Source organism: Vigna umbellata, chromosome 10, assembly GCF_029865625.1.
Source record: "Vigna umbellata cultivar VRB3 chromosome 10, Vumbellata_1.0, whole genome shotgun sequence".
NCBI lineage: Eukaryota > Viridiplantae > Streptophyta > Magnoliopsida > Fabales > Fabaceae > Vigna > Vigna umbellata.
This window is the reverse complement of record NC_142174.1, coordinates 3,049,443-3,070,030: the sequence shown is the minus strand read 5'-3', so window position 1 is coordinate 3,070,030 and position 20,588 is coordinate 3,049,443. Positions and strand designations below refer to the sequence as shown.

Here is a 20,588-nt window from a genome sequence, read left to right as displayed (position 1 = left end):
TTTTATAATTCTATATTTTTATTATTTTATAGGCTTGTGTAATACTTCTCCATGTCAAGTTCAAATTGTATAATTCATCATTATATTGAAGATGAATAAATGATCTCATATGTTGTCTAAGTCCAGTTAAGACAACAAATACAAGGACAAAACGTGTCTCGTTCTTAGAGTTTGTGTGTTCTTCAACATATTATAAGAACTCAAACTTTTTTTCATACTTTTTACTGATGTGATATTCATTCATCCAGCTTCAATCCATAATATGTTTGTAACAAACTCCATCAATCTCAAATTTTCAACTCTTACAAGATTAGGTTTTACTCATTCAGAACAAATATTTTTCATAATTTGATAACGCATATATAAAAAAGTCTAACATCATAAATTTGATAAAAAAAATTGGAAACATTTTGGATTAGTCTTTGAAATACACGAAATAAAAGTGATAACTCGTGAGTACAATCAAGTATGCATCCAAAGAACAATAGAAAATGGTTTCAAATGAAATTTTATCAAATTTATGTATAAACTTTAATGTACACTTTATAACGAATTATGAAAATTAATTTTTCCAAACTATCTGATAAAAAATCCTAGATTTAATACAAACAATTAAAATTTTAATCATTTGTACTAAATTTTAAATGGGAACTAAACAAAAACTACATGAAAATAATAAGTGAAAATGCTATAAAATCATACCCAAAGCAGCATTCAAACATGAATTTGCGTTAAATGGTTCAAAAGTTATCTTTGGTGGTGAATGTAGAAGTCGTTAGGAGGTTAGAGAATAGAGAGCGGGAAGAAATAGTGGAAGGGAAATTGTCTCTCGCGCTAATCTTTTACTTCATAAAATAGCATGTGTCGAACGCCCTAGTGAGTCGACATTATATCTAATTAGACGTCAAACAAGTAGGAGCCGACGTTTAATAGGTACTGAAAAAAAAAACATTTGTATTGCATTTTTTTAATGATTTAAACACGACATCGACCTCCTTAACTATCTAATGTCTAATACGATATGATGTTGGTTCCTAGACTTTCCGATGTCATATGTATATAGGAGAACGTCTTTTCAATTTAGTTTTTTAAGTATTTAACAAAATTAGAAGTCGACCCTCCTAACTATCCGACGTCTAATATGATATAACGATTGTCCCTATACTTTTCAACATCATAAGATTAAGTTCTGCATAACAACTCAACAAGATTAACTCGACAACATAATAGTTCGGGCTCAACAACTTAATAGAATGAGCTCGACAGCACAAAATCATATATAACATCAACTACTACAGTGGTTCGATGTTTAAAGTGTATATAACAGCGGTCTAACATCTAATTGTTCATTTTTACATTGATTTTTTTTGTTAAACGTTGAATGTTAGAAGATAAAAGACCATTTTGCGCTATTGGTGTTTGATAGAAAAAAATGAAATAAAAAAAATAAAATTATATAATTTTATGCTTTAAATAATTTTTTTAAACTAAAATATTTATTTATTAATTTTATTTTTTAACTAATTATTCTTTTTTTTAAAATTTAACCGTTCTTTTACTGTCTTCTTAAACTTAGTCACTCTTTTAATTATAAAACTATTTACAAAAAATAAATAAACATTATTTATAATAAAATTATAAAACAAATATATATTTATGATTTATAATAAAATAATAAAAAATATTATTATTATCATAAAAAAATATATATTTTCATAACTCATGTATTTTCCTGGTAGGAACTAAAAGAAATTATAACTTTGTTTTATTTTAAATGGTCGATGTTAGTTATGAAAAGAGATGGTATGTTAGAATAATAGTCATTGAATATTTAATATATATGCAGTAAAGAATAAAATTTGAAATTATATGTATTAAACAATAAAAAGAATTCCAGAAATTTTAGTTATAAAAAATTGTTGTGTGCCCAATTTTTTTTTTCTCAGCATGAATATTTTTTTTTTGTCACGTGACCCTTTTTTGCACACAAAATATGTTGAAAATTTCAATTTAATCCATAATTTTTTTAGTGTAGTTTTACTTGTTTTTTGAGCCTTTCACCTTGGTTGTAAAATTCAATGTTTTTATATTCGTTAATCAAAAATTGACATTAGTAAAATCCATAATTGCAAACAATTATTTTGTAAAGGACAAATTATACTTAGTTGACTACTGTAAATTTTGGTAGCAATAAATATTATAGTACTCGAATAAAATAAGAAAAAATTAATAAATTATATTAATGTTAAAAACAATGAATTTAACAAATTAAAAACATCTCTTACCTCACTCATGCCGAAGGGCCTTTCAGATGGGGAAAAACTTCGGACAACATTTCAAGGAACGGATTTATGATAATGTTTTTACAGTGTTCAACTTTTCTTATGAGTGAGACTTGGTATCATATATATTTAGATATTTAATAATTTTTCTTTTACGAGTGAATTTCTTTTATATTAGTATACTCTTTCGTTTCCTGTACAAATCCTATCAACTAGAACTAGGAAGAACAAGAACAATAAACCCAAGAACAAGACGGACACAAAGGTAGAAACAGAAGAGAGAGAAGTAGTGAATAGAAGTAAAAACAGAAGCAAAAGAAGAGAAATTGTATGTGTATATTGAATGAAAAGAATCTTACTTTTACAACAATTATTTTGTTTATATAACATGTGCATCGCTTAATTAATAAAGTATTATGATATATTAACAACTTTTTTTTAAGAATTTTTTGACAACAGTATCACTGTATTATTAGTATTATTAGCTTAATTAATAAAGTATTATGATATATTAACAACTTTTTTTAAGAATTTTTTGACAACAGTATCACTGTATTATTAGTATTATTAGTTCGTATATTTGAAACGCACCAATTATAAGCTATCACGTATAAACTGTTGGTAAAAAAATTGTTAAAAAAAATATTTTCCAACAATCAATCACCGGTTAACCAACAAATCTCTTAACAACACTAATTTTATAACAAAAACTTATCTTAAGATGGATGGACTAAAAACACGTTCAAACTGTAAAGAAGATGTTCTAGACAAGGTTTCAACCACCTTTTGCTCCATGCTACAGAACTTTCGCTAGCTTAGAAATTACACGAATTATGATAAACACAACTACTGCCCCAACAAGTCCAAGCCAAGAAAACAAGACAGAAAATGTGTCCCCAAAATACATATTTTTGTTCAAAGGCACAGCATGTATGTAAGTAAGCACAAGAAATGTGAGACAGACACATGTGCCTACTGATAAGAGCCCCATTGTGACTTCATTCTTTAAGGGAACTCCACTTATAAGTAAGAGAGTGACACCAAGTGATGCAATGAAAGAGATTGTGTTCATCGTTAACAAACGTGTGAGCATTTCTTCTCTATATTGTGCATATGCCCACATACTTGCAGGTAAATCATCACCTGGTGGATCCATCACAACACCAAAGGTCACGGTTGAGATCATTGTAGACACCAAACTCAACATGCCTCTCATTTCTTCCAACCTACCACTCTTATGCTGTAAGACCTTGTTCACACGCTTCAAACTCCAAAACTTTTCATTTGGATTTATTGTCCTTGATGGAGGAACATCTATGATTGATGCAGATGGTGGATGATGAACTTGGTTATTTTCATTGTTCTTGAATCCAGCATCCATCAGCATGAGTTTTATTTGAAGACTTCTCATGTCTTTTGGAACATGCTCTAGCATGTCCAAAGCAGTGTAACCCATCTTGTTCTGAATATTTGCTTCTTCTTTTATTTTGGATATTGAGAGCAAGTACCTTACACTCTATAAGAACATACACCATACATTAAATAAGTTTGTTGAATAAGATTATGCAGTGTGATGAAAAATCAAGTCAAGCCAAGACAAGTATTCCACTACCGCTAAGGGGACTATTTTCCACACAATCTTACCATGTTTATGTCATCTTTGGTTAAAACTTCAGGTTTTTCTTCTTCAATCATTCAAATGATAACTTAAAATGGGCTTTGTTACCAAAGTAGGCAAAAATGTGGTATTTATTACCAAAGTAGGCAAAAATTGACTAAAAGTGAAGTCGTGGGGGATCCAAACAACTTCAAATGAAGAAGTCGTGACCCCCTGCACGACTTCACACTGTTCATAGCAACAGTGTTGAAGTCGTGCACCCCAAAAACGACTTCTGGGTCCTGTAATCGATTACCATTTTTTGGTAATCGATTACACAATGTTGAAATCCTGACCCATGCAAGACTGAAAATGGACGAGCGTTCACTGAAAATGGACGAGCGTCCACTTCTTCTGCCGAGCGTCCACTGAGCGCATCTCGACGACGCTCGTCCAGACAGGTAGAGAGAACGCTCGTCCAGAAAGCTAAGAGGACGTTCGTCCATCTAGCTAAGTGGACGCTCGGCAGGAGAAGTGGACGCTCGTCCATTTTCAGTGAACGCTCGTCCATTTTCAGTCTTGCAGGGGTCAGGATTTCAACATTGTGTAATCGATTACCAAAGAATGGTAATCGATTACAGGACCCAGAAGTCGTTTTTGGGGTGCACGACTTCAACACTGTTGCTATGAACAGTGTGAAGTCGTGCAGGAGGGGCACGACTTCTTCATTTGAAGTCGTTTGGGCCCCTCACGACTTCCCCATTTTCGTAAATTTGGTTGAATTTGCCCATTTTGGTAATATTATAGGCAAATATGCCTAGTTTGGTGCAAAAACCCTTAAAATGAGTTTCTTTTTTCTTTACGAAAAAATAGGCAAATCTGCCTCCAATATTACGATAATAGAAAGATTTAAAAAAAAATTATGAAAATTGGTAAATCATACATACCTCACATGACTTCATATGACTTTATATGAAGAAGTCGTCGTTCAATTATAAGAATTACTAATCGATTAGATATTGTTGAAGTTGTTTGAGAATAGACAACTTTAAGAGTGAAGTCGTGTGAGATAAATGACTTCATCCTTAAAATTTTTGATATAATCGATTATAATTTCTTATTATCGATAACAATTCGTTGAAGTCATATAAGAGTTAAGGATACACAACTTCTTCATATAAAGTTTGTTTAGAACCTATACGACTTGTCTATTTTTATAATTTTTTTAAAATCTACCTTGTAGTATATAGGACAAATTTTTCTATCTAAAAAAAACCTTAAATGGGTATTCCAAAACTTAAAACAAGTATTATATTTAAAGGATCAAATGGTGAAAATTTGAAGATAAAGGGCCAAATAAGAAGATCAAAAGTTTAATAATTTAGCTGATGGAAGAAAAAGGGAATAACATACCTCAAGTTGCTTGAACATAACAGCCAAATGGAGAATGGTATTTCCATGATGAAAGTCTCCACAGTTTAGAAAATCCTCCGTGACATTTCCAACTTCCACCAGTGTTTTCAAAGTCTCCAAGTGATTGTGCTCAACACAAAGGTGAAACATAGTTTTTCCTGATCCATCAAACACCATCACAGATTCTGACTTTGCTCCACTGATCAACTGTCTTGCAACCTCCGTTCTTCCTCTCATAGCTGCATAATGAAGAGGAATCCTTCCATCTTGGTCACTCATCAAGCATGCATCTTCACATGTCTGCAGCAAAACATGAACAATCTCTACATGGCCTTCAGCAGAAGCCAGATGAAGAGGGGTGCGTTTGCAGTGGTCAGTCTCAAGAGCAAGTTGAGGTCTGTGAGTCAGAAGGGACTTTGTGAAATCAAGATGACCAAGTAAAGCTGATATGTGCAAAGGAGTTTCAGTGAATGCTGATAAGGAAATTCTGTGAAGGATAAGAGGGTCTCTTCCAATCAGAGTTTCTAACTCAGAAACACTACCTCTCAATGAAACCTCATAAAGAGTGTTCAGTGTATCATTTTCTTGAACATTACTCATTTTTGTGAATTTGATCTTTTCAATCTTTGATTGGATAATACATGTATTTGGAAACCGTAGCGGAAGAGGAGTTTACTTATACACTTGAACATGATGTTTCCTAAGAAGAGAGTCTTAATTACCTCGAAATAATGTTTGCAGGGATAGGTTGTCCAACGAATTTCCTAGAAAGTGCTACAAACATTTTCACCAAAATTATATAATTTACTATTAGAAAACAGACTATGCTAGCAAAAGAAGTCAATATTTAACAAAACATATCTCTCTCTCACACACAGAGACTAAAAATAAATATTAAAAATTCAGCTGAAAATTTTAATTTATATATGTAGTATTTAATAATTTAAACTGACACTATTTGTATTATGATCAATAAAATTTGAGTAACCAATACTAAATTTATTTAAAAACACACATAAACAATCTTACTTTAAATGGTCATTGGTGTAGCTTTTTCTTTCTATTTAGTTCATTAATAAATTATAAAAGAAAAGACATTGAAAATATTCAAGAAAATTATTTTTCTTTCTATTTAGTATCATTGAATTTTATTTTGAAAAGTGCACAGTCATTGCTGTTTTGAGCATTAATGTTTGGTTCACAATGGTCAACAAATTACATTTATGTTGACGCGTAATCCGAATGCAACGCAGGTGGGAATGACCATCAACGCAGGTGGGAATGACCATTGGTATTTTATCCGTAAGGGTGGATTGGGTTGGTCCCCCTTACATTCAAAATTTATTTAGATTTTTTTTTGGTCCAGCGGGTTTATGATTGCTAGCTGTGTATAAATTTTTTAATTATTTTATTTAATTTAATTTAATTTAATTTAATTTAATTTAATTTTTATAAATTTATTTTTAAAATAAATAATATTTATAATTTTATATTTATTAAATATAAACATATTGAAAATAGAAATAATATTGATATAGACTCTAAATAAGAAAAAAAAAGTAAATAAGACCATTCCTATGTTCATAGGTTCTACTCTTGTTGGAAGCAGCAAAGGTATACTTCCTCTCGCACAACTCGTTAATTTCTATATACTTCCTCTCGCACAAAATTAGATCATCCAGATTCAAACACATCCATGTTACCCCAATCTTCATTGTTAAATAGTTAATTACATCAGGAATATCATTAGTCATAGTTAAATCACATCTAGACCCTACACTGATGTTCAAATTACATAAGCATTTAAATTACATGTATTACCTACATTTCTGCTTTCCCTGAAGATGAACATGAGTGCAAGACTTATAACAGATGAAGCAAATACATCATTTGCTTATACTGATGTTCAAATTACATAAGCACTTAAATTACAGGTACTACCTACATTTCTACTTTCCCTGTAGATGAACGCAAGTTTGTAACAGATGAAGCAAAAACATCATTTGCTTTGTTTAGAAGCAACTGTTCGCTGAACAGTTGAAACACCATCAACAAATTTTGTCCGGAAAAGAACATTTGCGTTATTGAACATGCCTTCCTTCAAGGAAACCACAATAAACTGCAAGTAGAAGTAACCAAAAGAAATGAGGTCAGTGGAAATGGGGAAATAGCCACAGGAGAGTGAATTAAAGAAATTGTGTAACATCTGAAATATTTTCAATTGTTTTTTTAGTAAAAAGAAAAAGGTGATAAGAAAAAAAAGTCTTCTGAAACTAGACGAATTCTGTAACAAATCTTTCTTTATGAAAAATAAAGTTGACATTAAAAAATCACATGATCATACATGTGAAAAGACAAGACGTCTATGTTTTTCTTTTAATATTTTGTGTAACCTGAAATAAGAGATTCTTGGCAATTATTTTTTTAGAATTAGAAAGACAAAATTGCAAGAAATCACACGACAATATCAACAATTTTACTCTACCTGAGAGTGTGGAAAATGAGCCTTTATCATTCTCCCTATGTTTTGTGTGTGGCTCAAATCAAGAGCTGCATCAACCTGCAAGAATCAAACAAGAAACATTTGGCCCAACCACACAATCATTGATTGAATTGTATAAATTAAATTGAAGGTAATATTAACAGATAATCATCCCATTCTCTCCACTCTATGGTCTCAATTATACATCTTTCGATAATGGGTTTATCTGTAGTAATCTTACTGTAAGGTTTGGCTTGAGAGGAGTGTTAGAATATATGATAATACGATAATCTACAAAATTATCCAATATCTTCAGATTTTTTTAGGAATTAGCTTTCGTCATTTTCTCTTGACATCAGTTCCCATGTTTTCTGATCGTCTCACAATATATTTTCCTAATTAGTGGGATTATGATTAGTAAAGTAAAGGTTAGTGCTCTTGGATGGCACCTCTGAGGTTGACATATCACTACGTTCTAACTGAAACATCATTAACACGGGAAAGGATCAATAGCACTGAATTTTACAGAAAAATACAAACATCTTTTTTTGCTAATATAGGCATTGACAAAATGCATAAAGGAAAAAAAAAGTTTGTTCAGGATATGTTATGTGCCAAGCATGCATCAACAACTCAGATCCTAAGGTCTTTTGTAGGACCCTATCAGTGTATATATAGAGGCGAACTTATATGATTTCAGTATTTCACTATCATGAATTCAATGTAGTCTATTGTAAGTACTGTAACAATAAGATAACTGGCATTCTACAAAAAAAAAAATTACAAAAAAAAACATACCTCGTCAAGGATGTAAAGTGGAGCGGGTTTGAACAGAAGCAGTGCCAGAATCAGAGAAAGTGCAAGCAGCGATCGCTGACCTCCACTTAATTCAGACAACGACTGCTTCCACACACTTCCAAATGCAACACGAACCTCAAGACCGTCAAGGAAGCTGCATCCTTCTGGAGGTTCTAGTTTAGCCATTGTTCCCGGTAATAGTGTAGAAAAGATAGACCCAAAGTCCCTGGATGAACAAAATAAAAACGTGATACTCAACCAGTGTATTAAATGGATCATTTTGTGGTGAAAATCATTTTGATTTTAACAGATTAGATTACATTTATTTCCTTTGATAGGGATATGGCACCCAAGTTTGTTTATAGCTTTATTTATTCTCCGTCTTGTGATCCTATTTTTAATGCGATGAATGAAAACATCACTATCCAAAATATTTTATACTGGATTGACCCCTTGACTATTTGTCATGACGGATCTGATATCATGTTAACCAACTCAACTATCAAAAAGCTAATATATACAACAATCATAGATAGAGTAGTTCACATTATACTAAAGAATTAATAACTCACTTATTTACTTTGATCCAGGTAACATTTAGTGTCTCCTTCTTCTTCTCATCTAGCTCTTCAATCACCTTCTTGATTTTGGACTTGTCATTCTAGGCCAGAAAAGAAAAGAAGAATAAGCACTTCCACAAGAAGGATAAAAAATTGTGAAAATAATTTAAAATTCACCTCAATTATATATTTTTTTGACATCAAATCATTGTACTCGTCCTCTGCCTTCTCAAACATTGCCATCACTTTCTTATTCACCCTTTTCTCAAGTCTTAAGCATGTAAAACAATAGCAAACAAAAAGTGTTACTACAGTAAATTAGGACACATAATTTTAGTAAGCACATTAATCCATAATAGTAGAGTTTCAAAGCATCAGACCCAGATTGCTCAGCCTGAAGCTTCTCGAGCTGTTCCCTTGATTTACTTGGATCACAGGAAGAAAAATCATAATCTGTCCCACTTCTACCAAACAATTGTTTTTCAGAAGCAATCCAAGCATGCTTCTCAATTAATTTATCTACTCTGACAGAGCAATCTTTCTGTTCCATCTCCATTCGTTTTACCTGGAATAATAGAATAAAGATATGATTTTTAAGCACACAATTTCAAGTGTTCAGGCAAGAGCTGTTAATATTACCTCATTTTCCATCTTCTTCCTTTCTAGATTACTCTCAGTAATTTTATGTTCAAGTTTTTGTTGCTCTTTAATGATAGCACTGATATCCTTATCACGTTCTTTCATTTTCAGGCTAACTGATTTCAGCTCTGATTGAACTTGATCCAGGTTATCCCGTACAGCAACAACCTATAGCACATAGGGTTGAGAACACAATCTTGCACTACAGAAACAGATCTAATAAACATAAAAATACAAATACTTACTTTTAATTTTTGCTGCTCTACATCGGAGGTAAGATTGCTTATCAGCGCTCCCAATGATGCTAACTGATTCTCCAGGGATGCTTGCTCCTGGATAACAGCTTCCATTTCCATTACAAGTCTCTCCTTTTCACTATCATGCCCCTAAAAACCAGCAAGCAACCAATTAACTTTTAAACTGTAATGATTATTTATGGTGTATTTGATGAGAGAGAATTAGAGGGGGAGGAGACGGAAATTAGTTGGTGTTTGGGAGGGGAGAAATATGGTGTAAATAATTGTAAAAATGGTAGGATTAGCAGCACTATTTCTCACCCAGTTCCATTTATTTATCTCTCTCTCCCCTCGTCTCTTTTCCATTTCTCTTCAACTAAACACATTTAACTTTCACTTTATTTTCATCTATTTATACTCTTTTTTATTTCTATCACCTATATTTCTTTCTTCTATACCAATATTACTTGGTTATATTTATGTAGGTTATAATTAATTCTGAGCGCTGTATTTTTTGAAAATGTATCCGTGTTTTTTCTTCAACAAGCCACAAACCGCATTCCCCACTCTAAAAATAAGATCGGGCACAGGATTTCCTTCATTGTAGCTACTAGCTGATTCCACAATCTATATCAATATTGCCTAAGATACTTCTTTATTCATTCAAAATTTGCTCAGGCGGAGATGGGCGGACACTGGCCAAAAACGCATAGATGTCACAGAAATTCGTTTATGGTACTTTCAACAATTAGTGAAGGCAGTATTGTCAAATAAGGGAACATATGCAAGCCAATAGAAAAGCATTCTCAAGAGAACGGAATAAGAACGAAAACTACTTTCAATAAATGTTAAATATTGAAAGTATCCAGCAGACCATCACAGGTAACCCAACCTTTTTTCCCAACATGATTTTGACTCATTATAACAACTGGAGTTTTACATGCACAACTAACTATCTTGACCCTCATCATAAGGTTTGTCTTTATTGAGTTGTACTAAATCAGTTAAAGGAATCATATGATTTAAAAAATAATTTTCAAACATACCTTCAGATCTTTTAAAGATGACTGCATTTGAGATTTTATAGATTTTATCTTTTTCTCCAATCCTTTTAGTCTACTTTCTCTGTTTATGTCATGGTCTTTTATTGAATTCTCAAGAGATGAAACAGTTTTGACGCAGTCCTCATACAAAAGTTGCTTGTCCATGATTGTCGATTTTGCTTCATTTAGCTCTTGCTCAATCTTCTTCACTAATTCTCCAAGCTACAAAGAAAAATGAGATGGTGATTGGTGGTGAATAACACAGAAAAATATAACAAAATCCCACGGAACTGCAATGTTTTTTCAAAGATCAATTTTAGAGAAAGAAAGAAAAAGAAACAAAAACCTTATGATGCTCATTTTGCTCAGCTCTGCTCTGAAACAATGTAAGGTCGTACGACTTAAGTTCTAATTGTGCTTTGAGATCTATAAACTTTTTCTGAAGCGGAAGAAGCTTTGAGATCTGGATATCATGATTAAACGACAAACCAAAGATTTATAAGATTAAAATTATGTGAAAAATCTGAAAAAATGATCTCATTTTCAAAAAATAGCTTAGAGAAAAAAAAATGACTAAGCTTCAAGATTATCAAAAGTAATAAATACCAAAAACAAATGCGTACTAGAAACTATGAAGTAAAAAGAAAATCATAATGTGCTTAGATCCATTCATATACGCACCACGTTGTTTGCTTGCTAACTCTGTAAACATGGTCAAAATACTACTAATAAGGCTTGGGGAACCATCCTCCCACGATTTTTGGGATTATCTTGGATCAATTCCATTTCTAACAGATGCTAAGCAGAAACAATGTCAAACTAACTAGTATGTATTCTTATCCCCACCAAAATCCTTTTTCCTCTCACCAAAACATTTCTCCTAAAATCTGTGAAGCACGGACATAGCTCTTCAATGACATCAACATGTGTCAAACACTTTGCCGAAGAGTTGAATTACAGAGAGAGAAAACTGTGACTTCCAAGAGTCCAACACAGCATTAAAAGCTGAAAAGTCGGAAACTTGTGTTGTAAGTTTCTATTTCTCCTTTAAACAAAGGATGTGTCTATTTCGCATTTAAGTTTTCTCTTTACCTTGTATTGAGTTTCCACTTCTGTGTTTACATTTTCTTAGATGAACCTGAGCTATAGAGTGTCTTTTTCAATAATGATGATCAATAAGAGGAGGAATTTTTTAAATGAATTAGATTCTCTTTTAACTTTTTGGATTTTAGATGAATTGATTACATCATTTTTTGTACTAAGCAACAATATGTTCAAATTGTTATAATTGAGTAACTTTTATGATTTTGAATACAAAAATCTCCATTGTCGATTTAAATAATTCATGATGATGCTTGCAGATTATAGGTATCGAAGTGTATGTGCCATGTCTGTGCTTCATAGGTTAAAATTCTTCCATTTCTTGAAATTTTCTTAATGTTGAAATTGAAACTTTACTTATTACGAAACAAAAGGGTCATTTTCTCTTTTCCTACAGCCCACAAACTTTCGATTCCACTGGATAATATTATTGTGTTGGCCCTTTCTAAGTCCAATTCTCCAAGGGTTGGCTCGCTGATCTATTTTAGAAAGTCAGAGTTCCCAACAACATGAAATCTCTTAGTTGGACCACTGTACATAACAAAGCTAATAAACAATATCTAGCAAATACTCACAATAATACCCTATAATATTGTTTCATGGTTGTGTTTTATGCTCTTCTGGTTGTGAAACATTAACAATTTATCTGTATATTCGACCCTAGCTAGATACTTTTAGTTGAGACGTTTATGATGTCTTAAGGAAAACTGAATCTCTAAAGAGAGCAAGTTATCATATGCATTTTTTAGACTAGTAAAAGGTGCGAGGTCTTCGGCAACATGCCCCAAAATCAGTGCATAGCGGCTTTACCTAAAGTGAAATGCCTGAACTTTTAAGGCCGAAAACCAAAATTACCCTTTCTTTTGAATAAAACAATTTTGTACTTAATTTAAGGTCCTGACCTAGCACTAGTAACCATTTTAGAAGTGATTTGAATATACATGTGGGGGGTTTAATTAATTAATGCTTTGTTTTTTGATATTTTCTTTCTAAAGGAGGATTTGTTTGACTCCTGCTTCAGTACCCACCATTAATTATAGCAAATAGGTGGCTTTCATTGCAACAAAAGGGAAACCTACCTGCATCTTTACTTCAAGTAATTGACACCCAACCCAAATAACATATAAGCTAATCATTCCTATATTTAAACTTCCAAATTCAGTAGCAGAAAAATAAAACAAAATATCAAAATACAATGTAAAATCGCTTATTACTATGTTTTCAAAGTTTCCATATAATTCTGGAAAAAGGGGGTCTTCGGAGTCTACCTTTGCCTCGATCTCTGACAACCTTCTTTGATGCACTGAAAGTTTTGACTCGGCCTCAGCCAAAGCATGAAGTCGTCCCAAAAGATCACCACTTCCCCTGTTACAACAAATCCGTCACAACATATCCAGAAGTATACTGAATTGCTTAAAATGACATCAGATACAGAGATTGAATAACTAAGTGGCTGCATCAACTACTAGAAACATAACTCCTTTAAGGTTGTCAAAAACTCTATTATATTATGCTTTACTGATCAGTGTATTATTGAACAGAAAACAATGTGTATTCTGGTATAGGACCATACTTCCTGCTCCCACCAGTCAGAAGACCCCTTGGTTGAAATATATCTCCTTCAAGAGTGACACTTGTTGTGTAAATGTCTCTATTAAATGCCACCTATTAGACATCCAACAAAAATGAAAGGGTGTAAGAGTGAGATGATCATGTGGCAGATAGAAGAGTATGATTGTAAAAGGCATAACCAATACACATCATACATCTAATGCCAATGTAGCTGAACATTAAAAAAGGTCCATCACTAGTTACCTCCTTTGCAGCATCAATGGTTTTGCAAACAAAGGTTGAACCAAATACATATTCCATTGCACTCTAGCAACAAACATAAAATTAAGTTAGAAAATGTGTACTTTAAAAAAAATGAATCAAAACCTGAGCACCAAATTTCCTAAACACTGATCAAGACACCCGACAAGATAATATGCAGAAACAAAAATAGAAAACATTATTAGAACCTTCAAGTGGTATAGAAAATGCTCAGTAACGATGTAGTGGGTACCACTGCATGATTACAAAAATAAATTGCAATTCAAGGAGCAAACCTTTAATTCTTCTTCATAACCAACCAAAGAAAGGGCCACTTCAGCATTCCCCTTCCCCACCTTAAATGGAAGTGGATCAATTCTTCAGCTTCTAGTGACGAAAAAATAAGTAGATAAGTAATTTAAAAAGAAAAAAATTCCAGTGACCAACCAGTCTAACAGCAGCTTGTTGAACTCTTGAGGGAACTGTATGGGATTGTATTTTGTTCAGAGGTATAATTGTCACTCTTCTTCTAAGATTTCCATTTTGTAGTAGCTGCTTCCCAGTATTTTCTGTGTCAACAACAACATTATACAACTTCCCACCAGCTGTAACCTGAAAATGGCAATAACTCAGGGCTTCTTAACCTAAGAATTTTCTTTCATAAATTTAGGTAAAAGTTATCACGATATCCAACCTCTAGGGCAGTCATTGTGGACCTATCCTTTACTTTGATGAGTTTTGCAACAACACCTTTCACCTTTGACCTATCAAAGTTCATGACAGGATCACGGTAAGTAAATTCAACATTAGCCAGGTAAGCTGAAAGATTGCGTATCTCATCCTTCCACTTTTGCACACAGTCCATCTCAGTCGTACGCTCCTATAAGTTATTTTACAAGAGAATTTACTTAAACAAGACTTGTATAAACATTTTTAAATTGGAAAGAAACTAGCAGAAGATAAACCAATCTAACCTTTTGTAAATCCTCCATCTCACCCTCTTTATATGAGAGAGATTCCAACCCAGTTCTTATATTCTCCACATCTTTTTGTCTGGAGTTGAGCTCTTTTACGACAGCATTAGCTTCTTCACGTTTTGACTTTAATTGATTTGTTTTTTCCTTCAGTTCCTTTTCACAATGGCTAATCTTGGCTGTCAGTTGTTTCAATTCTGTCTCAGCACTCCCGACTGCTACCTTTGCATCCCTTAGTTGATCCTCCAAGCACTTCTCCTCATTACCACTGCTTTTGCCGGCTAAAACACCCTGTAAAAATTCGAGCAACAGGATAAAATAAACACCAAGAGAAATCCCACTGATAGACATCCCAGAACCAGACAACTTTAAACCAGTTACCTGGTATTCTTTTTCATGCTCCTCTAGACTATTTGTAAGCTCCTCAACTTTATTTTTCAGACCTGATGCCCCCTCTTCAGCCTTTTTAACAGCAGACGCCTTCTCGTCTACAGATTGCTTCAGCTCTTCAATGTTTTTAACAATCTTAAAACACAAAAGGTTCAAAAACCAAATATTAGCTTCACAAAATAGAAATATCTCAAAACATTAGTTGCAAGGAATTGGCAACAAAATCTTCAAATTGAGCAAACAGTGAATTCAGAACATCACTGACATACATTTGCTTTGTTGGCTTCTTCACTCCTCAAAGAGTCTTCTTTGTTATTTAATACAGACGTTTCCCTCACAAGATTCTGGGAAAGCGCATCTACCTTCTCTGAGAGAGATTTCATTTCTCCACCCATGCTAGCTTCCTTTTCAGCAGACAACTGAGCTATTTTGGCCTCCATTTCCTTTATTTCCACCTGATTTGTCTTAACAGCATCATCAATCTCAGCTATCTTGCCTTTCACTCCCTCCACCTCCGAAGCAGCATTGTCTTTAATCCTCTCCGCTTGAACATAATCATAAGCAATACAGAACCTTCTCAGCCTATCTAACTCAGCATTTCCATTAGCCCATTGCATGTACTGTGTCTTTTCTTTCCTTAACTTCTCCAGAGCAGGCAGTATTTCCTGATCAAGAAGATTGTTAATCTCGTCAACCTTACTCTGCTTCTTCTCAAGTGTTTTTAAAGCAGCCTCTTTCTTTGTCTCGTACATTCTCGTCCCCGCAGCTTCCTCAAGCATGGACAATATCTCTGGCGGTTTCATATTTAAAACCTTAGTGATCCGTCCTTGCATTATAAGGAAATGTGGATTATTAACATTTAGCTGCACTGAATGAAAAAGGTTCTGAACTTGACTAGGCTGTGCAAGCTTCCCATTGATCAAATATTTGTTCCTTCCCCCTACCACAATCTGCATTGTACCCCAATACATAACACAATAAACAAAACGATAATGCATACAGTTAATCATTGATAGTTAAAATTTTCTTTTAAAATGGAATTGCCACTCAACCCAAGAACAAGAAAACAACTTGAAACTTAAAAGGTAAACGCAGTGAATCAATACAAGAAGCTTCTAAACTTAAAACCCCAAAAAACGAGATTAATTTTCCATTTTAAATTATAATTTAATCTTTTTTATGTTAATTATTAAACATTAAACCTAAGTTTACTTCAACAAAATATTGTTAAGTTGGTCGTACATAACTTAAGTCATCACTATCATAAAAAAGAAAATCAAACAACTATTAAACTGAACCCATAATTCTCTGTCGCCAAATAACATAATGGTAAGTTTGCATAAGAAACAAAAAAAACGCAGATAATACATTCTCATTTTTATTAATTTAGCTGAAGATAAAAATAATGAAAAAAGAGAGAAAATTTTATCCTTATCAACAAAAATTCAATTATTTACTTCCATTCTATTATCGCATCATTTCAATTGTCAAAATTCCCTCCATCCCCTCACTTTTCTTCCTCTCAACCTTACAAAGTCTCTAAAAATGGAATTAAGCATAAAACATGAGATAAATAAACCTGAAATGTAGAGACAAAACTAAAAAATTAGGAATTGGAGTTAATGGATTTGGAAAATTAGAACCAGGTCCTGTATCCTAACCAATGTTGTGGAAACCGGTACAGAGTCAATGATCATTTGGTCATCTATTAACCAGTTTACATTAAAAAAGGTTATATATATTTCACATAATTTGATAAGTCTATCATAAATTTAAAAATGTTTATCATAACAAAGAACTAATATATGTAATAAGAAAAAATTCAATACAATTCAAAACATCATCGTCACAAAGTAGTTAATATTTGTTGAATATAGTGAAAACTATGTATAAGATTAATCTCACTTGGGTTGAATATACACATAAAATACTCTATTTATAATAGAAGAAATATGGGCTAAGCCCAAAATACAAATAAGGAATAATAATAAACTAGTTTAACACTTCTCGATGTATACAAATCGTACGTACCAATCTTGTTACTAATATAATCAATAAAAACTTAGTGAAAATATTTGCTTCTAAACTCAAGTAACACTAAATTGTTAATGATTTGCATAAACAACATATAAGATGAAATATCAACCAAGAAGGCTCTCCTTACAAATCACTATCAAGGAATACATTGTTTACATGCAGTTGATAAAAAAGGACATTGTTGAAGAACTATCGTTGCTATAGATAAACTAACAAAAGTCATCTTTACCATGAAAGAAAAAATATATATGGACAAGTCATACACACTAGTGACCAAAGAGAGGTCAAAAGAGACAGCAACAAAAGAAGTGATGAAAAGAGAGAAACCCTCAAAATCTAAGATTCTCCAAACAAGGCACTGAAAAGAGGAGAAAGTACAACCTCAATGCTTTTAATAGTTGCCTGAAACAAGACGTGCGACCATGGAAAACAGACCAGGAAGAGGAAAAAGAGCGACATTGACCTCTAAATCCTTGTCTAAAATGAGACATGACGCACTACCATGCATGGAAAAAAATGAGGCAGATCCACAACTTTGAAAACGCTGAGAGCACATAAGATTTCTGATGAAGACATCACTATGGTCGTTTAGCTAAGACAATCAAAACCATGAGGTTGCCAATCAAAACTAGAACTTCGACGGCAGCAATGATAGACTGTGATGCCACGAACAATTGTCAGCCCAACAGGCAAGCAATTACAATTTTTATATAAAAGAACCTTAGACTCTAGATATCATGTTGAACATAGAAAAACTATATATGAAATTATCCAAAATAGAAGTCTTAACAACAACACAAATTCTTCAAAAAAATATAAAGAACAACAGAACCTCAAAACTAAAGTCAAAAGCATATATACACACAATTTATAGCAAGAACTCTCCACCCATTTTATAATTCTGTTTATCTAAAAAATAGAAATAAATTATGTTAAAACTAATTCAACTCACTATTTTTTTATGTAACAACCTTTATTAATATTTTCTCTTTACGTAATTATTCACTATTTATTATACAACCATCTTTATTAATAAATCTTTTTCTTTAAAGTATATGGAGGCACAAAATATCAATTTCTCATTGCTTTGCTATATATTATAATAAAGATATCATCGCGATACCCGGCTTACCCAATAGGTCCGAATTTCGCAACACTGAGTGTAACTTCAAAGCCATCATTATCCAAAAATAAATAAAAATATTAAGAGAATTAACTGCTAAAAATAAAATTTGTTTTACATTAACTTCCTTTATCCCTTTAATTAAAATATATAAATTTTGAAAAACAGCTACAAAACGTAAAACTAAAGCATCTTCAGCAAATAAACCTGAAAGAGACAAGACCGAGGAGAAAACACATCAAATGAAAAGCCTGCTAGTGAAGGATTTTAGTAATTTATAATTAATTGCTAAAAAGAAAAAGTCATTTTCTCTTTACTTCCATTATCTCCTATTTTTTTGTCAAGATCCCCAAAAACAGCCTCAATGAGAAATAAAAACACCATTGGCAAATAAACCCGATAGAACATAACTAGAAATACACTAGGTACGACCCATTAGTGAATGATTTGAGTAAAATTATCAGAGTATTTGGCTCAAGCTTTGTAGACTTAAACACAACCAAGTCTACCTAATTTAAGCCTTATTCAATGGTATAATTCCTAAAACATTATTCACCTAACAGTGATTCTATTTCCAGTGACTAGTTTTTATTCATAATGTGATACTCTTCACCAGAAGAAAAAAAAGTTACGTTTTTTAACGGAGAACAGCGGAATTAAAACAAGAATTGGGAACAAGAAGAAGAAGAAATGAGAACCTGTCTTGTTACTGTGATCTCGGGATGGCCTTCGTAACCGAGAGGGCTTCGCGACCGGTCGGAGTTGTCGAAGACGATGGAGACGGTTGCTTTGGTGATTCCGGCCTGACCCTGCTTGTAGACGAGTTCCTGGAGGTTGGAAGCCCTAACCTGCTGCAAATTGGTGATGCCAAGAACGAAGCAGATGGAGTCGAGAATGTTTGATTTGCCTGAACCGTTCAAGCCAGTGATGGCGTTGAAGAAGGGGTCGAAGCCCGGAACAACGGTGCGCGTAGCGTATGACTTGAACCCTTCCAAGCAAACCTCCTTGATGTGCATGGCGAAAAGGGTTCGCAGATCGAAACGCGACACGGCGTGTTCGGTTGAAGGAGGAAGAGAGTGAAGAGAACAAAAAATTTGAATTGGAATAATAAAAATGAGTCTTTTTGGGATTTTGCTTTGTTGGGGGCGTTGAAGCTGACAAAGGGAATAGCAAATCAAAGGCGGGAAAATTTAGGGAAATTCAAAATCAGGCTCCATCTCACTATTCTAGGTTTTATCAACTGATTGTGATAATGAGATGAATTTAATTGTTTATTTAATAATTAACGAATTTAAATTATGGTAAAATATTCTTTTTCTTTTCATTTATCTGTTACAGAAGTTGCTAAACTTGTATATTAAACAATTGATTATACAAAATATGTGTATACTTAATTGTTTGTTTTTTATATTTTACTTTTACCTTTGTTCTTAGTTGATCCAAACTTCAAGAAGTAAGAAAAGTAGACCTAAATATATATATCCAAGGTATTCAATTGAGTAAATTCTCGCACGTAATGATTAATATGAGTCTTCCAAAAAAATATATATAAATAAATATTTTTTTTAGGTTTAATCCTTTTTTACGTCCCTATTTGTGTAGGAATGTCTCAGATAGGTCCTCGTTTTCTAAAGTGTATCAAAATGGTCCTTAATTTTGAAAATTGATATCAATTGAGTCCTTTCCGTTAAGTTGGCTGGACGGCGTTAAAAAAATTGATGAGTGGGATGCTGAGATGACGAACGAACGCTCGTCCACCACCGAACGAACGCTCGTCCACCAGCGAAAGAACGCTCGGCGACCACCGAACGAACGGTCGTCCAGCGGTAAGAGGTCGACGAGCGTTCGTTCGCTGGTGGACGAGCGTTCGTTCGCTGGTGGACGAGCGTTCGTTCGTCATCTCAGCATCTCACTCATCAATTATTTTAACGTCGTCCAGCCAACTTAACGGAAAGGACTCAATTGATATAAATTTTCAAAATTAAGGACCATTTTGATACACTTTAGAAAACGAGGACCTATCTGAGACATTCCTACACAAATAGGGACGTCAAAAAGGATCAAACCTTTTTTTTACATGGTCATGTGTATTTTTTCAGTA

The 20,588-nt window shown here is 33.1% G+C and overlaps 2 protein-coding genes across 2 annotated transcripts; both read right to left on the bottom strand.

The window, feature by feature from the left end:
• Positions 1-2,963: 2,963 nt before the first annotated feature.
• Positions 2,964-6,069, bottom strand: LOC148191646 (uncharacterized). Its single transcript, XM_088100220.1, has 2 exons — positions 5,293-6,069; positions 2,964-3,798 (listed from the first exon to the last, which is right to left on the bottom strand). The coding sequence occupies exons 1-2, from the start codon at positions 5,890-5,892 to the stop codon at positions 3,079-3,081; spliced, it is 1,320 nt and encodes a 439-aa protein (XP_087956346.1). The 5' UTR covers positions 5,893-6,069; the 3' UTR covers positions 2,964-3,078.
• A 916-nt stretch (positions 6,070-6,985) lies between these two features.
• LOC124842108 (structural maintenance of chromosomes protein 2-1-like) lies at positions 6,986-19,688 on the bottom strand. Its single transcript, XM_088100565.1, has 20 exons — positions 19,186-19,688; positions 15,597-16,277; positions 15,319-15,462; positions 14,938-15,228; positions 14,658-14,843; positions 14,411-14,575; positions 14,260-14,319; positions 13,967-14,029; positions 13,725-13,816; positions 13,420-13,516; positions 11,397-11,513; positions 11,054-11,272; positions 10,017-10,157; positions 9,772-9,939; positions 9,513-9,697; positions 9,310-9,403; positions 9,145-9,233; positions 8,573-8,798; positions 7,778-7,852; positions 6,986-7,411 (listed from the first exon to the last, which is right to left on the bottom strand). The coding sequence occupies exons 1-20, from the start codon at positions 19,501-19,503 to the stop codon at positions 7,292-7,294; spliced, it is 3,531 nt and encodes a 1,176-aa protein (XP_087956691.1). The 5' UTR covers positions 19,504-19,688; the 3' UTR covers positions 6,986-7,291.
• Between the last annotated feature and the right edge of the window lie 900 nt (positions 19,689-20,588).